The sequence below is a fragment of the Pseudophryne corroboree genome, chromosome 3 (assembly GCF_028390025.1).
Source record: "Pseudophryne corroboree isolate aPseCor3 chromosome 3, aPseCor3.hap2, whole genome shotgun sequence".
Taxonomy (NCBI): Eukaryota; Metazoa; Chordata; class Amphibia; order Anura; family Myobatrachidae; genus Pseudophryne; species Pseudophryne corroboree.
Genome location: NC_086446.1, coordinates 426,804,449 through 426,824,525, shown reverse-complemented (window position 1 = coordinate 426,824,525; position 20,077 = coordinate 426,804,449). Strand labels below are relative to the sequence as shown.

Below are 20,077 nucleotides of genomic sequence, written 5' to 3'. Positions count from 1 at the left end.
AGCAGGAACAGCTCACAGGAAGATATCACCGGCGTCTGTGTAAGGCACTGAGGGAGAATATAACAGGTATCTGCACCAATAGCTGCAGAGAACCTATGTCACACTCGCTGCGCTGCGGCTGCCGCGCTTACCGTTCCGGGTGCGCTGGGTCTCCCGGCGGTCGTCGCCCCCGGTGGGCTCCGGGTCGTCGCGTCTTGCTGGCGCTGCCTCCGGTGGGTTCCCGGGGTGTGGGCGCCGCCATTGCGCCCGGCTGCGCCCGGCATCCACAAGAGTGTGGTGAGCGGGTGACGTCATCGGCCCCTTCCGCCAATCGGGAGAGGGCGGGAAGTTCAAAGGCAGACGCCGTACAGAGCCCTGGCGCCTGAGTATCGTCTTTTCCAATGATCACCAGTGCTAGCAGCGTTCAGCGTGTTCTCAAGCTGAACGTCTTCTGTGTTCCAGCACTGCAGAGTATCTTTCAGTGGGACATTCCCTGTGCTACCAGCGTTACAGAGTATCTCTCAGTGGGACATTCCCTGTGCTACCAGCGTTACAGAGTATCTCTCAGTGGGACATTCCCTGTGGTACCAGCGTTACAGTGTATCATTCAGTGGAACCTTCCCAGTGCTACCAGCATTACAGTGTATCACTCAGTGGAACCTTCCCTGTGCTACCAGCGTTACAGTGTATCACTCAGTGGGACATTCTCTGCGTTACCAGCGTTACAGTGTATCTCTCAGAGGGACACCTCCTGTGCTTCCAGTATTACAGGGTATCCCTAAGTGGAACGCCTCCCAAACTTCCAGAGTTACACTGAATCTCAAATCCTCATTTATTTCTTCAGCATCACTCACAAGTTCTTCATTCTTCTGTGTGCTTCAACATCGTTCTCAAATCCTCATTAATTTCTTCAACATCGCTCACAAGTTCTTCATTCTTCTGTGTGCTTCAACATCATTCTCAAATCTTCATTCATTTCTTCAGCATCGCTCACAAGTTATTCATTCTTCTGTGTACTTCAGCATTGCCCCCAAGCCTTGACCACAACTAATTCTTTAGCATTACACGTTGGTTACAACGGCTAAGTTCTGCATGAGGAAAACCTACATCCGGCCATCCCTGCTCCGGCCCAGCTGTGGTTCCTCTTCCCTATCATCGGAAGAACCCCCGAGTTCTCAACACTCCCAACCCAGGTCAGTGACAGTATACTCAGGCCACATGGACCGGGGGATCGGAACCCAGAGTCAAGCGCCATCCAAAACTTGGCTTCCCGAGTTCAGAGTCAGGAGGCGGCACAGAGCCAGGTGATGCAGTATCTCCAGGAATTATCCGGCCGGCTGGATCAAATTCAGGCTTCCCTGGCTTCAGTAGTTCCGGCTTCTGCTCCAGTACCCGCTCCAGTAGTCGTTTCCAGTAATGTTCAATCCTCGTCTGGAACCAGGTCACGCCTTCAGCTTCCCACTCCCTCTCGCTATAATGGGAATCCAAAGAATTGCCATGGTTTTCTCAACCAATGCGAGGTGCATTTTGAACTTCTCTCACACAATTTCCCCACGGATCGGTCCAAAGTGACATACATTATTTCCTTGCTTGAAGGTTCAGCGTTGGATTGGGTGTCTCCATTGTGGGAACGATCTGACCCATTGGTTTCCAGTTACACTAATTTCATCGCGTCATTCCAAAGGATTTTTGATGAGCCCGGCAGAACGACCGCTGCTTCCTCGGACCTGCTCCGAGTCCGTCAAGGCTCCCGTTCTGTGGGACAGTATGTGGTTCACTTTCAGACCATTGCCTCAGAACTACGCTGGTATAATGATGCTCTCAGGGCCGCTTTCTGGTACGGGCTCTCTGACCGTCTGAAGGACGAGCTGGTCACTAGGGATCTGCCGGATCCTTTAGAAGAGTTGATCTCACTCTGTGTCAAGGTGGATCTTCGCATGCAGGAACGAGGTGGCGAATGTAGTCGGTCAGATCGATCCAGATTCTGGCTTCTCCCGCCTAAGCAAACAGTTACCCCGAATCCAGACGAACCCATGCAAATCAACTGATCCCGGCTGTCCCCGGAGGAACGACAGCGCCGTTGTGAGGGTAAACTCTGCCTCTACTGTGGAGCCGCGGATCACTTTATCAAGTTCTGCAAGTTCCGTCCGGGAAACGGGCAGGCCTAGCTTGTTCCGGAGGACTCAAGTTAGGGGTTACATCTAAATCTTCTCCGACAGTGGATTGTTTACTCTCCGTGTCTCTGTTTTTCTGAGTCTATAGCCAAACCTGTTAAGGCCCTGCTGGACTCTGGGGCTGCAGGAAATTTTGTTTCTCTTTCTTGTGTTCAGAGTCTGGGTTTACAGTTACAGTCTGTCAAACGACCTATAACGTTGACTGCCATCAATGGTACCAAAATATCTAATGGTCTTATTACAAGTCGCACAGAGCCAATCAAGCTGCAGGTCGGAGCTCTGCATCAAGAACATTTGGAGTTTCTAGTAATTCCGGAGATGCCTCACGATCTTGTTCTTGGTCTACCTTGGCTTAAAATTCACAACCCTCATGTCGACTGGAAGTCGTCACAAATATTGTCCTGGAGTTCGTTTTGTCACTCTAGTTGTCTCACTCCTGTTTACCCGCTCCGTGCATCTTCCAAGTCGGATGAGGAGCTCATTCCGGAGGCCTATCGGGAGTTCACAGATGTGTTCTCGGAACAGGCGGCCGATCAGTTACCACCCCATAGACCCTGGGACTGTCCCATTGAGCTTATCCCAGGGAAAATGCCACCCCGGGGACGCACATATCCCTTGTCATTACCCGAGACCCAAGCTATGTCGGACTATATCAAATCTAATCTACTGAAAGGATTCATCGCCCCTCTACCTCCTCGGCTGGAGCAGGTTTCTTTTTCGTGAAGAAGAAGGACGGGGGGTTAAGACCATATATTGATTATCGTGGCTTAAACGATATCACCGTTAAGAACAAATACCCTTTGCCGCTAATTACTGAGCTATTTGATAGGGTTCGTGGAGCCCACGTCTTCACTAAGCTCGACTTAAGAGGAGCCTATAATCTGATACGTGTCACGATCCGGGTATCTGGACGCCATTTCTTACCTATCAGATGCCTTCTAAGGCTGGCTCAGCGCTCCAGGACCGGATCCCATCTGTCATCCTGATGTGCACATTCCCGCATCCTCTCCTGTCTCTCTGGACGCAGTCACAGTAACGCCTTATACATCTGGCATGGCGTCTCCCGCGGCCTCCGCCGCCGTCCCTGAGCTTCTGCATTCAGAGTGGCGATTACGTCAGCCGCGGCCTCCGCTGTGTCCGCGTGGTCGGATGTGCATCTGTCAGCCTGACGTCTCCTGTCTCCGGTGGCCGGCGCCGCCATTACTGTTTTCCAGACCACATGGATTACAATCCAAACTTCCCTCCAAGTGTCTGCATGGGCGCAGCCATCTTGAATTCTGTCAGCTGATCTTTCCTACCAATCCGTTGTCAGTATTATTAATTTGCATAATTGCCTAGCCAATGCCTTCCTTGCTGCAGGTATAAATAGGTTGTGCCTGAGCAAGGAAGGCGTCAGTGCTTTGGTTGTCAAACCTAGTTCCAGTTTGTCTCTTTACTGTGATTGTCTTCCAGGTTCCAGCTCCTGTCTCCAGACTTCTGCTATAGAGACCAGCACCAGCATTCCATCTGCGGTGTAGCCTGACTCTCCGATCCATTCTGGACTCACCTGTTTCCAGCTACAACATCACCTGCTTCCAGCTCAGCTTCCAGCAGTGTACAGCTTCTCTTAAAGGGCCGGTGTCCTTTCTGCAGTTTACCACTCTCCACCGGTATTATTATTTCTCCGCTCTCAAATTCTACATTTCATCTATATTGCATCGCTCTCAAGCTTTATTTATTATTTAACTGGTTCCAGCCAGTATCCACTCCGTGCCAACACCTGTCTGGTTCTAACCAGTACCCACAGCAGCATTTTATCTACAGCAGTCCAGCTTTCCCTGGAACACCAGCTGGTACGACCCTGGGCTTTCCTCATTGCTACAGTTGAGCCTGGTAAGGACTTTCCAACTTGCAGATAATAAGAACTGTCTCATACCACCAGAGCTCTGTGGCCCCTGCCACCCTGTAGTACCCAGGAACTGTATTATTATTTCTCTGCTGATTTTTATGTTACTTTTTACTGCTACTGTGATGCATGGAGTTTGTCATAAATAAATATCATTGACTTTTACTCAAGTTGTCGTGGTCACGCCTTCGGGCGGTTTCTCTTCATGTTACTTACATGTCCAGGGGTCTGATACAACCTCCCAGGTTCCGGTACATCTCAGCCCCTACAACTGAGGCTGCCTTCCGTCAGCTCAGGCCCTCAGTTGTGACAGTAAGCACTGACCTAATGAATCCAGCCGGAGACCAGGATCAAGCGGCCAGGCCGATGCAAGAACTGGCAGCCCGACTAGAACATCAGGAGGCTGCACAGGGCCACATCATCCGCTGTCTCCAGGATCTCTCTATTCGGCTGGATGGGATTCAGACAACTCTCCGTGGATCAGGCGCATCTGGGGCGTCAACCACAGTGACTCCAACTATAACCCCACCCACCTTACCCGTTTCTGCTCCACGTCTTCATCTTCCAACGCCAGCAAAATTTGACGGATCTCCAAGATTCTGCAGGGGATTTCTTAACCAGTGTGAGATTCAGTTTGAGCTACAACCTGGCAATTTTCCCAGTGACCGTACAAAAATTGCCTACATCATCTCACTTCTCAGTGGCTCAGCCCTTGACTGGGCATCACCGTTATGGGAGAGGTCCGACACCCTGCTATCTTCTTACACTGCATTCGTGTCAACATTCAGGCGCATCTTCGACGAGCCAGGCCGGGTAACTTCAGCTTCGTCTGAGATTCTCCGTTTACGCCAGGGATCACATACTGTAGCACAATATCTTATACAGTTCCAGATCCTGGCATCTGAACTGGCATGGAACGACGAGGCCCTGTATGCTGCATTCTGGCATGGTTTATCCGAGCGTATTAAAGATGAGTTAGCTACCAGAGACTTACCCTCCAAGTTAGATGAGCTAATCTCACTTTGTACAAAAGTTGACTTACGTTTCAGAGAGAGAGCAACTGAGCGTGGAAGATCATCTGCTCCAAAATCTTCTGCTCCTCCTCCTCGCCAACTGTCACCAACTAAAGATGAACCCATGCAAATTGGCCGTTCCCGTTTAACTCCTGCTGAGCGCCGAAGACGTCTCTCTGAGTCTCTCTGTCTGTATTGTGCAGCTCCGTCTCACACTATTAATGCCTGTCCCAAACGTCCGGGAAAACTCCAAATCCTAGCTCGCCAAGGAGAGGGCCGGCTAGGAGTAATGATCTCCTCTCCATCTCCTCAAGATTGTAATCTCCCAGTCTCGCTTCAAGTTGCTCAACGTTATCAGAACGTCATTGCCCTCCTGGATTCCGGAGCAGCTGGGAACTTTATTACCGAAGCCTATGTTAAACGGTGGTCCCTACCCACCGAGAGACTTCCTTCCTCCTTTTCCTTAACTGCCGTGGATGGCAGTAAAATTTTTGATACAGTTATTGCTCTAAGGACTCTACCAGTTCGTCTGAGAGTGGGAGTTCTTCATTCCGAACTTATTTCACTTTTAGTGATTCCAAGAGCCACACATCCTGTGGTCCTGGGCCTTCCATGGCTCCGTCTTCACAATCCTACAATTGATTGGACGACTACGCAAATTCTGGCATGGGGTCCCTCCTGTGCTGAGACATGTTTGTTTAAAGTGTTGCCTGTCTGTTCTTCCTCCCCCAGGTCGTCTGATGTTCCACCTCCTCCATATCAAGATTTCACGGATGTGTTCAGTAAAGCTTCTGCTGATATCCTTCCTCCTCATAGAGAATGGGACTGCCCGATTGATCTCGTTCCAGGGAAGGTTCCACCTCGAGGCCGAACTTATCCGTTGTCTCTGCCTGAGACGCATTCTATGGAGGAATACATTAAAGAGAACCTAGCAAAGGGGTTCATTCGACCTTCTTCTTCTCCAGCCGGCGCAGGCTTCTTTTTTGTAAAAAAGAAAGATGGTGGTCTGCGGCCGTGCATCGACTACAGAGGTTTGAACGACATTACCATCAAGAACCGCTATCCTTTACCCCTGATTACTGAGCTCTTTGACAGAGTTAGCGGAGCTACCATCTTTACAAAGCTGGACCTGAGAGGTGCATACAATCTCATCCGGATCCGTGAGGGTGACGAGTGGAAGACCGCATTTAACACCCGTGACGGACATTATGAGTACCTCGTCATGCCCTTCGGATTGAGCAATGCTCCAGCTGTCTTCCAGCATTTCGTCAATGAGATTTTCAGAGACATTCTATACCGTCATGTCGTGGTCTATCTAGATGATATCCTCATTTTTGCCAACAATTTAGAGGAACATCGTTTTTGGGTAAAAGAGGTTCTGTCCCGTCTCCGTGTCAATCATCTCTATTGCAAATTAGAGAAATGCGTCTTTGAAGTCAAGTCCATTCCGTTTCTAGGGTACATTGTGTCCGGTTCCGGACTAGAGATGGATCCTGAGAAACTACAAGCAATCCAGAATTGGCCGGTACCCTTAACCCTCAAAGGGGTCCAGAGGTTCTTAGGGTTCGCCAATTATTACCGAAAGTTTATACGAGACTTTTCCACCATTGTGGCGCCTATTACTGCTTTCACCAAGAAGGGTGCTAACCCGTCCAAGTGGTCTGAAGAAGCCATGCAAGCTTTTCATCTTTTAAAACAGAGGTTCATCTCTGCGCCTGTCCTGAAACAGCCTGACATCGACTCTCCTTTCATCCTAGAGGTGGATGCCTCCTCCGTTGGAGTAGGAGCGGTGTTATCTCAGAGGGCTAAAGATGGCCATTTACATCCTTGCAGTTTCTTCTCACGGAAGTTCTCCCCAGCGGAGCGCAACTATGCCATTGGCGACCAGGAGTTGCTAGCCATCAAGCTCGCTCTAGAGGAGTGGAGATATCTGTTGGAGGGAGCTTCTCATTCAATCACCATCCTTACAGACCACAAGAACCTTCTATATCTGAAAGGCGCACAATGTCTCAACCCTCGTCAGGCCAGATGGGCACTTTTCTTTTCCAGGTTCGACTTTAAACTCCAGTTCTGTCCGGGCTCTCAGAATCGCAAGGCCGATGCCCTTTCCCGCTCATGGGAGCAAGAAAATGAGTCAGAGTCTTCAGACAAGCATCCTATTATAAATCCGTTGGCATTCTCCACGGTAGGGATGGACTCTACGCCCCCATCAGGGAAAAGTTTTGTGAAGCCGACACTAAGGAAGAAGCTCATGCATTGGGCCCATGCTTCCCGCTTTGCCGGACATACAGGTATCCAAAAAACCCTGGAGTTTATCTCTAGGTCCTATTGGTGGCCAACTCTGAAAAAGGACGTTTTGGAGTTTATTGCATCTTGCCCAAAGTGTGCTCAACATAAAGTATCCCGCCAGTCGCCTGCGGGGCAACTGGTTCCACTATCTGTTCCCCGTCGACCATGGACCCATTTGTCGATGGATTTTATTACAGATTTGCCCATGTGCAACAAGTTTAATACCATCTGGGTGGTAGTTGACCGGTTCACCAAGATGGCACACTTCATTCCTCTCACCGGTCTTCCGTCAGCTTCCAAGTTGGCTCAAATATTCATACAAGAGATCTTCCGACTCCACGGTCTTCCTGAAGAAATCATCTCAGATCGAGGAGTTCAATTCACAGCCAAATTCTGGCGAAGTTTATGTCAAGTCCTCCAAGTCAAGCTAAAGTTTTCCACGGCTTACCATCCTCAGACCAATGGTCAAACTGAGAGGGTGAATCAGGACTTTGAGGCCTTCCTCCGCATCTATGTGTCCTCCTCTCAAGATGACTGGGTTCAATTACTTCCTTGGGCCGAGTTCTGTCATAACAACCAGTATCATTCTTCATCTTCTTCAACACCATTCTTCACCAACTTTGGATTCCACCCTAAAGTCCCTGAGTTCCAACCGCTTCCAGCAACTTCTGTTCCCGCAGTGGATATCACCTTGCATCAGTTTGCCAATATCTGGAAGAGCGTACGATCAGCTCTGCTCAAGGCATCGTTCAGGTACAAGAAGTTTGCGGATAAGAAGCGTCGAGCAGTTCCTGCTCTCAAGGTGGGTGATCGGGTATGGTTATCCACGAAGAATTTGAGGTTAAGAGTTCCCAGTATGAAGTTTGCACCTCGCTACATCGGTCCTTTTAAAATTGATCAAGTCATCAATCCTGTTGCTTACAGACTCCAGTTGCCTCCCTTCTTAAAAATACCCAGGACATTCCATGTTTCCCTGTTGAAACCGCTAATCTTGAATCGGTTTCATTCCTCACTTCCTCCAACTCCGAAAGTCCAAACTCAACGAGGCGTTGAGTATGAAGTAGCCAAGATCCTGGACTCACGTCACCGTTACGGTCAACTTCAGTATCTTATTGACTGGAAGGGTTATGGCCCTGAGGAACGTTCTTGGACCAATGCTTCTGATGTCCATGCTCCTGCCTTGGTCCGGAGATTCCATTCCAAGTTTCCTCAAAAGCCAAAGAAGTGTCCTGGGGCCACTCCTAAAGGGGGGGGTGCTGTCACGATCCGGGTATCTGGACGCCATTTCTTACCTATCAGATGCCTTCTAAGGCTGGCTCAGCGCTCCAGGACCGGATCCCATCTGTCATCCTGATGTGCACATTCCCGCATCCTCTCCTGTCTCTCTGGACGCAGTCACAGTAACGCCTTATACATCTGGCATGGCGTCTCCCGCGGCCTCCGCCGCCGTCCCTGAGCTTCTGCATTCAGAGTGGCGATTACGTCAGCCGCGGCCTCCGCTGTGTCCGCGTGGTCGGATGTGCATCTGTCAGCCTGACGTCTCCTGTCTCCGGTGGCCGGCGCCGCCATTACTGTTTTCCAGACCACATGGATTACAATCCAAACTTCCCTCCAAGTGTCTGCATGGGCGCAGCCATCTTGGATTCTGTCAGCTGATCTTTCCTACCAATCCGTTGTCAGTATTATTAATTTGCATAATTGCCTAGCCAATGCCTTCCTTGCTGCAGGTATAAATAGGTTGTGCCTGAGCAAGGAAGGCGTCAGTGCTTTGGTTGTCAAACCTAGTTCCAGTTTGTCTCTTTACTGTGATTGTCTTCCAGGTTCCAGCTCCTGTCTCCAGACTTCTGCTATAGAGACCAGCACCAGCATTCCATCTGCGGTGTAGCCTGACTCTCCGATCCATTCTGGACTCACCTGTTTCCAGCTACAACATCACCTGCTTCCAGCTTAGCTTCCAGCAGTGTACAGCTTCTCTTAAAGGGCCGGTGTCCTTTCTGCAGTTTACCACTCTCCACCAGTATTATTATTTCTCCGCTCTCAAATTCTACATTTCATCTATATTGCATCGCTCTCAAGCTTTATTTATTATTTAACTGGTTCCAGCCAGTATCCACTCCGTGCCAACACCTGTCTGGTTCTAACCAGTACCCACAGCAGCATTTTATCTACAGCAGTCCAGCTTTCCCTGGAACACCAGCTGGTACGACCCTGGGCTTTCCTCATTGCTACAGTTGAGCCTGGTAAGGACTTTCCAACTTGCAGATAATAAGAACTGTCTCATACCACCAGAGCTCTGTGGCCCCTGCCACCCTGTAGTACCCAGGAACTGTATTATTATTTCTCTGCTGATTTTTATGTTACTTTTTACTGCTACTGTGATGCATGGAGTTTGTCATAAATAAATATCATTGACTTTTACTCAAGCTGTCGTGGTCACGCCTTCGGGCGGTTTCTCTTCATGTTACTTACATGTCCAGGGGTCTGATACAACCTCCCAGGTTCCGGTACATCTCAGCCCCTACAACTGAGGCTGCCTTCCGTCAGCTCAGGCCCTCAGTTGTGACAATACGTATCCGACAGGGGGACGAATGGAAGACAGCCTTCAATACCAGGGACGGGAATTACGAATATCTGGTAATGCCGTTTGGCCTCAGCAATGCCCCTGCCGTTTTTCAGGGATATGTAAATGAAATCTTCCGAGATATGTTATACCAAAGTGTAGTGGTGTACTTGGATGACATTCTGATATTTTCTAAGAATCTTGCAGAGCACAGAGTACAGGTCAAAGAAGTACTTCTTCGCTTACGAAGGAATCGTCTCTACGGCAAGATTTCCAAATGTATCTTTGAGGTCCCTTCGATTCCGTTCCTCGGTTATGTCATCTCGGGTACGAAGCTTCGCATGGATCCGGAAAAACTCACTGCCATTCGGGACTGGACTCAGCCTCTCTCCTTGAAAGCGGTACAAAGATTCCTGGGCTTTGCAAATTACTACCGGAAATTAATTAAGGGATTTTCTACCATCGTTGCACCCATTACTGCCCTAACCAAAAAGGGGTCTGACCCAAGTCTCTGGTCTTCCGAAGCTGTAGAAGCGTTTGCCCGGTTGAAATCAGCCTTTATGTCTGCTCCGGTACTCCAACAACCGAATTTCTCAAAACCATTCTTCTTGGAAGTCGATGCTTCCTCAGTAGGCATCGGTGCCATCCTTTCACAGTTCTCTTCTGATGGGAAGTTACATCCATGTGGTTTCCATTCTCGTAAGTTCTCTCCTGCTGAACGAAACTACACCATTGGAGATCAGGAACTTTTAGCAATAAAATCTGCCCTAGAAGAATGGAGGTACTTATTGGAAGGTGCTAAACACCTAATTACTATTTACACCGATCACAAGAACTTGTTGTATATCAAGACGGCCCAGTGCTTGAATCCCCGTCAAGCTAGATGGGCGCTCTTCTTCACTCGGTTCTCGTTCGTTATTAAGTACCGGGCCGGGACTCTTAACGCTAAGGCTTATGCTCTGTCTCGTTCTTTAACGGCCTCGGATGAGGAGAATTCCTTTGAAAAGAGTTTAATTCTCAGTCCAGTCTCTATTTCAGCAGCTCCCACCTCTCTGGGTCCTCCTCCTGGGAGAATGTCTGTACCAGTTGAATTTCGACCAAAGTTACTGCAGTGGGCTCATATCTCCAAGTTTTCCGGTCATCCTGGAGTTCAAAAAATGTGTGAATTTCTACGAAGGTCATATTGGTGGGACACCATGAAGAAGGATATACAAGATTATGTCAATTCATGTCCTCAATGTGCTCAGCACAAAACTCTTCGTCTGCCTCCTGCTGGGTTGCTTCATCCACTGTCCATTCCTAAGAAACCCTGGACCCATATTTCTATGGACTTTATTACCGAATTACCCCTCTCCAAGGGTTACAATACCATCTGGGTGATTATTGACCGCTTTTCAAAAATGGCACATTTTGTTCCGTTGACCGGTTTACCAACGGCTCCCAAGTTGGCTTTACTATTTATTCGTGAACACTTCCGCCTGCACGGGTTACCTCAGGAGATATTCTCTGGTCGAGGGGTACAGTTCACTGCAAGATTTTGGAGGGCCCTCTGCTCAGCCTTACGAATAAAACTCAAGTTCTCATCTGCTTACCATCCACAAACCAATGGGCAAACTGAACGTGTCAATCAAGATTTAGAGACTTTTCTCCGCGTTTATCTCTCTCCGTCACAGGACGATTGGGTGGAACTGTTACCCTGGGCCGAGTTTGCCCATAATCATCTGTACCACTCTTCCACTGGTGAGTCCCCATTCTTCATCAATTACGGATTCTATCCACGAGTCCCAGAATTACCAATTTTTCCTTCGGAGGATGTTCCTGCTGCAGCTTCCACTCTCCGGCACTTCAGTCAAATCTGGAGTAGGGTTCATGCTAATCTCAAGAAAATCTCTGGCCGCTACAAATTCTTTGCGGATAGAAAACGGCGAGCAGCTCCTCAATACAAAGTTGGTGACAGGGTATGGCTCTCTACCCGCAATCTTCGTTTAAGAGTACACGCTATGAAGTTTGCTCCGAGGTTCATCGGTCCTTACCCTGTTGTCTGCAAATTGGGATTGCCTTCCCACTTTCGGGTATCAAATTCTTTCCATGTTTCTCTCCTTCGTCCCCTCATTTTAAATCGGTTTCATTCGGAGTCTCCTAGCCCAACCTCGGTAGAGACTGAAGCTGGAACAGAATTTGAAATCAAAACTATTCTTGACTCTCGTTATCTTCACAAGAATTTACAGTATCTGGTAGAATGGAAAGGTTATGGTCCTGAGGAGAGGAGCTGGGTCAAAGCTTCTGAAGTCACTGCTCCCCGACTAGTCCGGATCTTTCATTCTAAATATCCAACGAAACCAGGAAAGTGTCCAGGGGCCACTCCTAGAGGAGGGGGTACTGTCACACTCGCGGCGCTGCGGCTGCCGCGTTTACCGCTCCGGGTGCGCTGGGTCTCACGGCGGTCGTCGCCCCCGGTGGGCTCCGGGTCGTCGCGTTTTGCTGGCGCTGCCTCCAGCGGGTTCCCGGGGTGTGGGCGCCGTCATTGCGCCCGGCATCAACGAGAGCTTGGTGAGCGGGTGACGTCATCGGCCCCTTCCGCCAATCGGGAGAGGGCGGGAAGTTCAAAGGCAGACGCCGTACAGAGCCCCGGCGCCTGAGTATCGTCTTTTCCAATGATCACCAGTGCTAGCAGCGTTCAGCGTGTTCTCAAGCTGAACGTCTTCTGTGTTCCAGCATTGCAGAGTATCTTTCAGTGGGACATTCCCTGTGCTACCAGCGTTACAGTGTATCACTCAGTGGAACCTTCCCTGTGCTACCAGCGTTACAGTGTATCACTCAGTGGGACATTCTCTGCGTTACCAGCGTTACAGTGTATCTCTCAGAGGGACACCTCCTGTGCTTCCAGTATTACAGGGTATCCCTAAGTGGAACGCCTACCAAACTGAATCTCAAATCCTCATTTATTTCTTCAGCATCACTCACAAGTTCTGCATTCTTCTGTGTGCTTCAACATCGTTCTCAAATCCTCATTCATTTCTTCAACATCGCTCACAAGTTATTCATTCTTCTGTGTGCTTCAACATCGTTCTCAAATCCTCATTCATTTCTTCAACATCGCTCACAAGTTCTTCATTCTTCTGTGTGTTTCAACATCGTTCTCAAATCTTCATTCATTTCTTCAACATCACTCACAAGTTCTTCATTCTTCTGTGTACTTCAGTATCGCCCCCAAGCCTTGGCCACAACTAATTCTTTAGCATTACACATCGGTTACAACGGCTAAGTTCTGCATGAGGAAAACCTACATCCGGCCATCCCTGCTCCGGCCCAGCTGTGGTTCCTCTTCCCTATCATCGGAAGTACCCCCGAGTTCTCAACACTCCCAACCCAGGTCAGTGACAACCTAATTTTAAGTGACTTTGGCAACTGTAGCCAAAAGGCCACTAGATTGACTTTTTTGACAATAAGGAATGGTCCAATAAATCTGGGTCCCAATCTAGCCGAGGGTTGTCGGAGCTTGATGTTGCGGGTTGACAACCACACCTTATCTCCTACCTTAAATGTGCATGGGCGTCGGAACTTATCAGAAAAAAAATTCTCCCGGAAAGCAGCTTTCTTAAGAGCAAGGTGTACCTTCCTCCAAATAACTCTGAGACGGGAGGTTAAGGTCAAAGAAGAAGCTGGATAATGAGGAGTAAAGGAACTGGCGAAAGCCCAGGACCGAAAAGAATGGAGACTCCTTGGTGGATGAATGGCAAAAGTTATTGTAGGCAAACTCGGCCAGAGGAAGCAAATCTGACCAATCGTTCTGAAGTTTGGCAGTATAAAGACGTAAATATTGTTTTAGTGACTGATTCACACGTTCAGTCTGCCCGTTAGACTGTGGATGGTATCCAGATGTTAAACAGAGTTTCATGTTTAACGAGGCACAAAAACGCTTCCAAAAACGGACAATAAACTGTGGTCCCCGGTCTTAGACTATATCCACGGGTAAACCATGAAGCCTGAAGACATGGCGGAGGAACAGAACTGCCAAAACTTGAGTGGAGGGTAATCGGGGTAAAGCAATGAAGTGGGCCATTTTCCTAAAACAGTCTACAACTACCCAAATCACCTGAAACCCGGATGAAAGAGGAAGATCCACCACGAAATCCATGGAAATGTGTGACCATGGCCTGAGTGGAATTGCAAGAGGCATGAGTTGCCCGACCGGCAAGGATCGGGACACTTTGTGCTTAGCACAATCTTGACAGGAAAGGACAAATTCCCTAACATCCTTAGAAAGATTAGGCCACCACACCGAGCGAGAGATTAACTCCAAGGTTTTAGCAATACCAGGATGGCCAGCAACCTTACTATCATGAAACTCTGTGAGGACACTGCCTCTCAAGAACGAAGAGACAACCAACAGGAGTATTACTGGGAGCCTGCTGCTGAACCTGGACAAGTTGTGTGAACAAATCCTGTGTGAGGCCGGCCCGGATGACGGATGTTGAAACAATGGGAGTTGCGGAAGAGTGGTTATTGTGAGCCGGAAGAAAACAACGTGACAGGGCATCGGCCTTGGTGTTCTTAGCACCGAGCCTGTAGGTGATGATGAATTGAATTGTGTAAAAAACAGTGCCCAACGCGCCTGCCGAGCATTAAGCCGTTTTGCTGATTCAATATACTGTAGATTCTTGTGGTCAGTGAATACCGTAATGGTATGCTTAGCTCCTTCAAGCCAGTGCCTCCATTCCTCAAAAGCCCATTTGACTGCCAGCAATTCTCGATTACCAACATCATAGTTGGATTCAGCATAGGAGAATTTCCTGGACATGAAGGCACAAGGGTGTAACACCAGAGACTTGGGGTCTTCCTGAGAAAGAATGGCTCCCACTCCAACCTCTGAGGCGTCCACCTCGACAATAAAGGGAAGATCAGGGTTGGGGTGTCTGAGAACTGGAGCTGAGACAAAGGCCTGTTTTAGAGCCCGGAAGGCAGACTTGGCTTGAGGCGACCAGTTGGAAGGATCAGCTCCTTTTCTTGTTAACGCCACAATAGGAGCAACTAAATCGGAAAAGGCATGAATAAAACGTCTATAATAACTAGCAAAACCCAAAAATCGCTGGATAGCCTTCAAGTTAGTGGGTTGCGCCCAACTTAGGATAGCCTGGAGTTTCTTAGGTCCCATAAAAAACCCTTTAGGAGAAATAATATACCCTAAAAAGGACACCTCAGTGATGTGGAAATCACATTTCTCCAATTTAGCGTACAAATGGTTCTCCCGTAACCTTTGAAGCACTTGCCATACATGGACAACATGCTGTTCAGGAGACTCTGAGTAAATTAAAATGTCGTCCAAATAAACGACCATGAACTTCCCCAGAAAGTCGCGGATGACGTCGTTAATAAGATCCTGAAACACTGCAGGAGTGCATCACAAGATATTCGTAATGTCCGGACTGAGTACTGAAAGCCGTCTTCCACTCATCCCCAGATCTTATTCGGATGAGGTTGTATGCGCCTCTGAGATCGATTTTAGAGAAAATAACCGCAGTGCGGAGCTGATCAAACAACACCGAAATCAACGGCAAGGGGTAGGTAGGTGTTTTTAATAGAAATGTTATTCAAGGCCCGATAGTCTATGCACGGTCTTAGAGTTCCGTCTTTTTTTTTCAACAAAAAAACCCCCTGCACTTAACGGAGATTTCGAGGGCCTAGTAAAACCTTCTTCAGGCTTTCCTGCACATAATCATCCATGGCCTTAGTCTCGGGGCCAGATAGTGCATAAAGTCTCCCTTTTGGCAGAGTGGCACCAGGGATAAGGTCAATTGTGCAATCATATAACCGGTGGGGCGGCAGGATATCAGCGTTACCCTTAGAGAAAACATCAGCAAAATCCTGATATGCCGAAGGTATGAGTTCCGGAGTGACAGCCGCGACCCGGACTGGACGATAAATACATCCTTTAACACAGAAGGAACCCCACCGGGAAATTTCCCCAGACCGCCAATCTATGGTGGGATTATGAAGGGCAAGCCAGGGGTGACCTAAGACGACAGGCACAGCCGGACAATGGGTGAGAAAAAACTCAATTTTTTCGAAATGTAATGCCCCCACTGTCAATTGTACTGGGGCGGTCCGATGGGTTATAACCCCATTAGAGAGTGGACCACCGTATAGTCCGTGCATAGTGATAGGTCTATCCAATTGAAGCTGCGGAACCCCCAGAGCCTGAGCCCAAGCAAGATCTATAAAGTTCCCGGCAGCTCCGCTATCAATGAAGGCTGAAACAAATGAACTGAGACTTCCTGAAGACATTTTTACAGGAACTGACAAGGAATCATTTGAGGAGATTAACTGCAGACCCAAGTGAACCCCCTCACAATTCACTTGGTCAGAGCGTTTCCCTGTTTATTTGGGCAGTTACGCGCAACATGTCCCTTGCCACTACATTATAATTTAGCCTTCTGGCTCTCTCTTCTGGGGACAGCCAGGAGAGACCCACTTGCATGGGCTCCTCCACGTCCTCAGGGAGAGCATACACACATGGACTAGACCTGAAATTAGCCCCTCTTTCAGCCCTCCGCTCTCGGAGATGGCGATCAATCTTGATAGCAAGCTCCATGAGCTTATCTAAAGTCTCCGGAGCTGGGTACTGAATGAGACTATCCTTGATTACTTCTGACAGACCGAGGCGAAACTGACTGCGCAGGGCAGGATCATTCCAGCCACAGTCGTTTGACCAACGGCGAAACTCTGTACAATACGCCTCAGCTGGATTTTTACCCTGTTTAAGTGCACGTAGGTGGCTCTGAGCCAACGCTTTGCCTATCTGGGTCACCATATAAAAGACCTAATGACTTATAGGCATCTACTGTTAGCAAGGCTGCATCATCGGATTTCAACCCAAAAGCCCAGGTTTGTGGATCGCCTTGAAGCAAAGACATCACAATGCCCACCCGCTGAGACTCTGTACCTGAGGACCGGGGCCTTAACCAAAAATAAAGTTTACAGCCTTCCTTAAAGTTAAAGAAATCTTTTCGGTTACCCGAAAAGCGGTCAGGAAGGTGCATCTTAGGCTCAGGAATCATACCTGGGGAGGCTCTTAAAAGATCTTCCTGCGACCTCACCCGAAGGGTAAGATCCTGCACCATCTGAGTGAGTTCCTGAATCTGATTGGCCAAAAGCTGGGTGAGATTCTGTCCTAGTACTGCCGGATTCATGAGGACAGAATTTCAAGGCCACCCTGGTTTGAATATCAGACTTAGTTTTTTTTTGTTTTAGGCCCGTGATAATGTTATGTTTTCTGTACTTGGGACGAAGTTCAGCAGTTACCCCTAAGAAGCCCTGACTCTGTTGTCCCACCCGCGTCGTCAGTCTACGCCTGCAAGACTATGTTTTCTTGGGCCCACGGCAGCCGCGTTTGAAGGGCGGATTAAGTCTGCCCAACTCCGATGCCCCCCGGTCTTAATTGGAGACAAGGCGTAAACTGAGATGGGGCGAGAACAAGGGGACCTCTAACTAAATAAAACACAGAGCTAGGGGCTACTACAGAACTAAAACAAAACGTATGTGCGGCACGGCCGCCAATGGAAAAAGAGAGCAAAGGTAATTCTGTCCACACCCTACACGGCACCGTCGTGTACCGGGGAGGACAGCTAGGGAGGAAAACCTCCGCAAAAGCACCAACAACAAGTATAACGAAAATACTACGGCCTAGGCTGCAAAACACGGCAAAAGCCGCTACTCACAACACCGGGGAGAACAACCGCAGGTGCACGAGAACCCCGAGATCACAGACACAGGTTTCTACCGACTGGAGGGCTGGAAGGACTCCAAAGACAGGCTTCCGAACACCAGGACACAGGACCACTGGAACCAGGTAGACCAGATCACAGAACACCGAACAGGGAATTCTCCAGAGCAGGAACAGCTCACAGAAAGCTATCACCGGCGTCTGTGTAAGGCACTGAGGGAGAAAATAACAGGTATCTGCACCAATAGCCGCAGAGTACCTGATAATTTCGTGCAGCTGCCCTGCTGCGCGACCACACGTTATCATTTAATTATATGGCAACGGGGAACGCGGTCCGCCTGTGGCGTCCCCGTTGCCAAGGACCCGGTGGCTCAGTGCGCACAGCGTCCTGGCGTTGCCAGGCGTCGTGCGGGGAGCAGGAGGAGGCGCGGTGGACGTGACGCGCCGGGACCGTTGCTTAGCAACGGTCGGGCGCTGGCGAGAGCCGCCGCGCCTAACACCCACCCGTCCTCTTCGCTCTGCTAATGCACGCCATCTTTCCTGCCAACTGATTAACTCCTCCTACCTACAAGATTTTGCACGTGCTGCTCCCTATCTCTGGAATGCTCTACCTCTCCCCATCCGATTCTCCACCTCTCTACAAAACTTCAAACGGGCTCTCAAGACCCATTTCTTCACCAAACCCATCCAACTCTCCTCCTAACCCTCTTGTCTATGCTCACTGTCTACCCCTCCTGTGTCACTCCGGTCTGTTAGCCCCTCACCTTTTAGATTGTAAGCTTGCAAGAGCAGGGACTTCTTTCCTCATGTGCCTTTCCTTTTCTTACTTACACTAGCTTATACTCCATACTCCCTTTGATGGCACCTAACCCCGGGTTTTCTATACCTGTCCTATATTGTCCTATATTGTCTTGTACTGTAAGTGATGTTTTTTTGTTTGCTCATTTGATTATGTACTGTGTAATGGGCGCTGCGGATCCCTTGTGGCGCCATATAAATAAAGGATAATAATAATAATAATAATAATGGTGAGGACAGTGCAACAGGAAGAACAAGAAGGAAGAGTGTCCTGCCCGACAGCTTTCATTCTAAAGGAGGAATGATATACTATGTTATACTCTGTGCATTGTGAAGTGACACACTGTAGTATTACCTGCTCTTGATCCACATCTTCGTCCCCAGTAATAATGATCCTCTTCTCTATTCTGGTTTCAGAGAATCCACCTTTCACTGTCTGTACATGGCCAGTAGGTGGAGTGGAGTTGAAATTGGAGGAATAAGTCACAGCAAATGAGAGGGGAAAGGCAAGTAAAATATAAATTGCAAGTACGATTTCACATAAAACAGATATAGATAATGCAATTGCAGATGTAAAGTACCACTGCACTTTTCTGTATGACTCTCAGGGGGATGCAGTTAATATACTGGCTGTCAGGATCCTGGCATTCAGGAGATCGATGCCGGAATCCTGAGAGCTGGTAAAATGCCGCCAGCCGGAATCCTGACAAATGAAGGGTCCACGCCACCAACCGAGTGGGAATATAAATTGGCCCGAAGTGCGACTTACTGACTCGCTGCTGGTATAGTGGCCGACGGCATCCCGTCTGCCGGGATATCATATGTATTCCCTCTCAGGATCTCTTATTAGTATGTATGTATGGATATATGCAAAACAATACTCTTCATGGTAAGACACAAGTCTTAGATCCGAGGGGGTCATTCTGACCTGATCACTCGCTGTGCAGCGATCAGGTCAGAACTGCGCATGCGCCGATGCATGGCTAACAGCCGACGGCTGTCGTTGCCTAGCAATCGCCTCTGCATGATTGACAGGCAGAGGTGGTCGCTGGGCGGGAGGGGGCGGCATGGCTGTGTTTGGCCGCCGTTTTGTGGGCACGGTCCAGCCAACGCAGGTGTGAATGGGCCGTGCGGTGGGGCGGGCTGCAGCGGCTGCGTGACGTCACACGCAGCCGCTGCGACCCGGGCAGCGACAAGTAACTCCCGGCCAGCCGCAGGAGGTGTGCTGGCTGGGAGTTACTCTTCAAGTACAAAAGCATCTCCGCTGTACGATGCTTTTGTACTTGTGCGGGGGAAGGGGGCGGCCTGACATGCAAGGTGGACTAGCCCTGTGCTGGGCGCCCCCCGCATGTCAGTGTAAGTGATCGTACCTGTGCTAAATTTAGCACAGCTACGAACAGGTCGGAATGACCCCCTGAGTTCTCTATAGCTGTATAATTAAAATTTGCTGTACAATTGTACTGTAATAGTGTTCATAGTATAGTGACTAAACATCCTCACCTTGGTCACATGAGTAGTTGTGGAGGAGGACAATGTTTCTGATGTGGCTGCATGGCTGATATTTGCAGTGTAGGAAACCTGAAGAAAGAGTGTAATATTTCATTTTCTTTATTTTTACAGGTATCTGCTGAATCTAAATGAAATACTTTAGATGAA

At 48.9% G+C, this 20,077-nt stretch overlaps 1 protein-coding gene across 7 annotated transcripts in view; it reads right to left on the bottom strand.

Annotated features, from left to right (window-relative positions):
• EPB41L1 (erythrocyte membrane protein band 4.1 like 1) overlaps positions 1–20,077 on the bottom strand; it is a 233,597-nt gene that overhangs the window by 12,861 nt on the left and 200,659 nt on the right. For all 7 annotated transcript variants that reach the window (XM_063960309.1, XM_063960307.1, XM_063960311.1 and 4 more), the window contains 2 exons: positions 19,922–19,999; positions 18,777–18,857 (listed from right to left, as the gene is read on the bottom strand). In XM_063960309.1, coding sequence (XP_063816379.1) covers positions 18,777–18,857; positions 19,922–19,999 — 159 coding nt within the window. The remainder of the gene's footprint in view (positions 1–18,776; positions 18,858–19,921; positions 20,000–20,077) is intronic.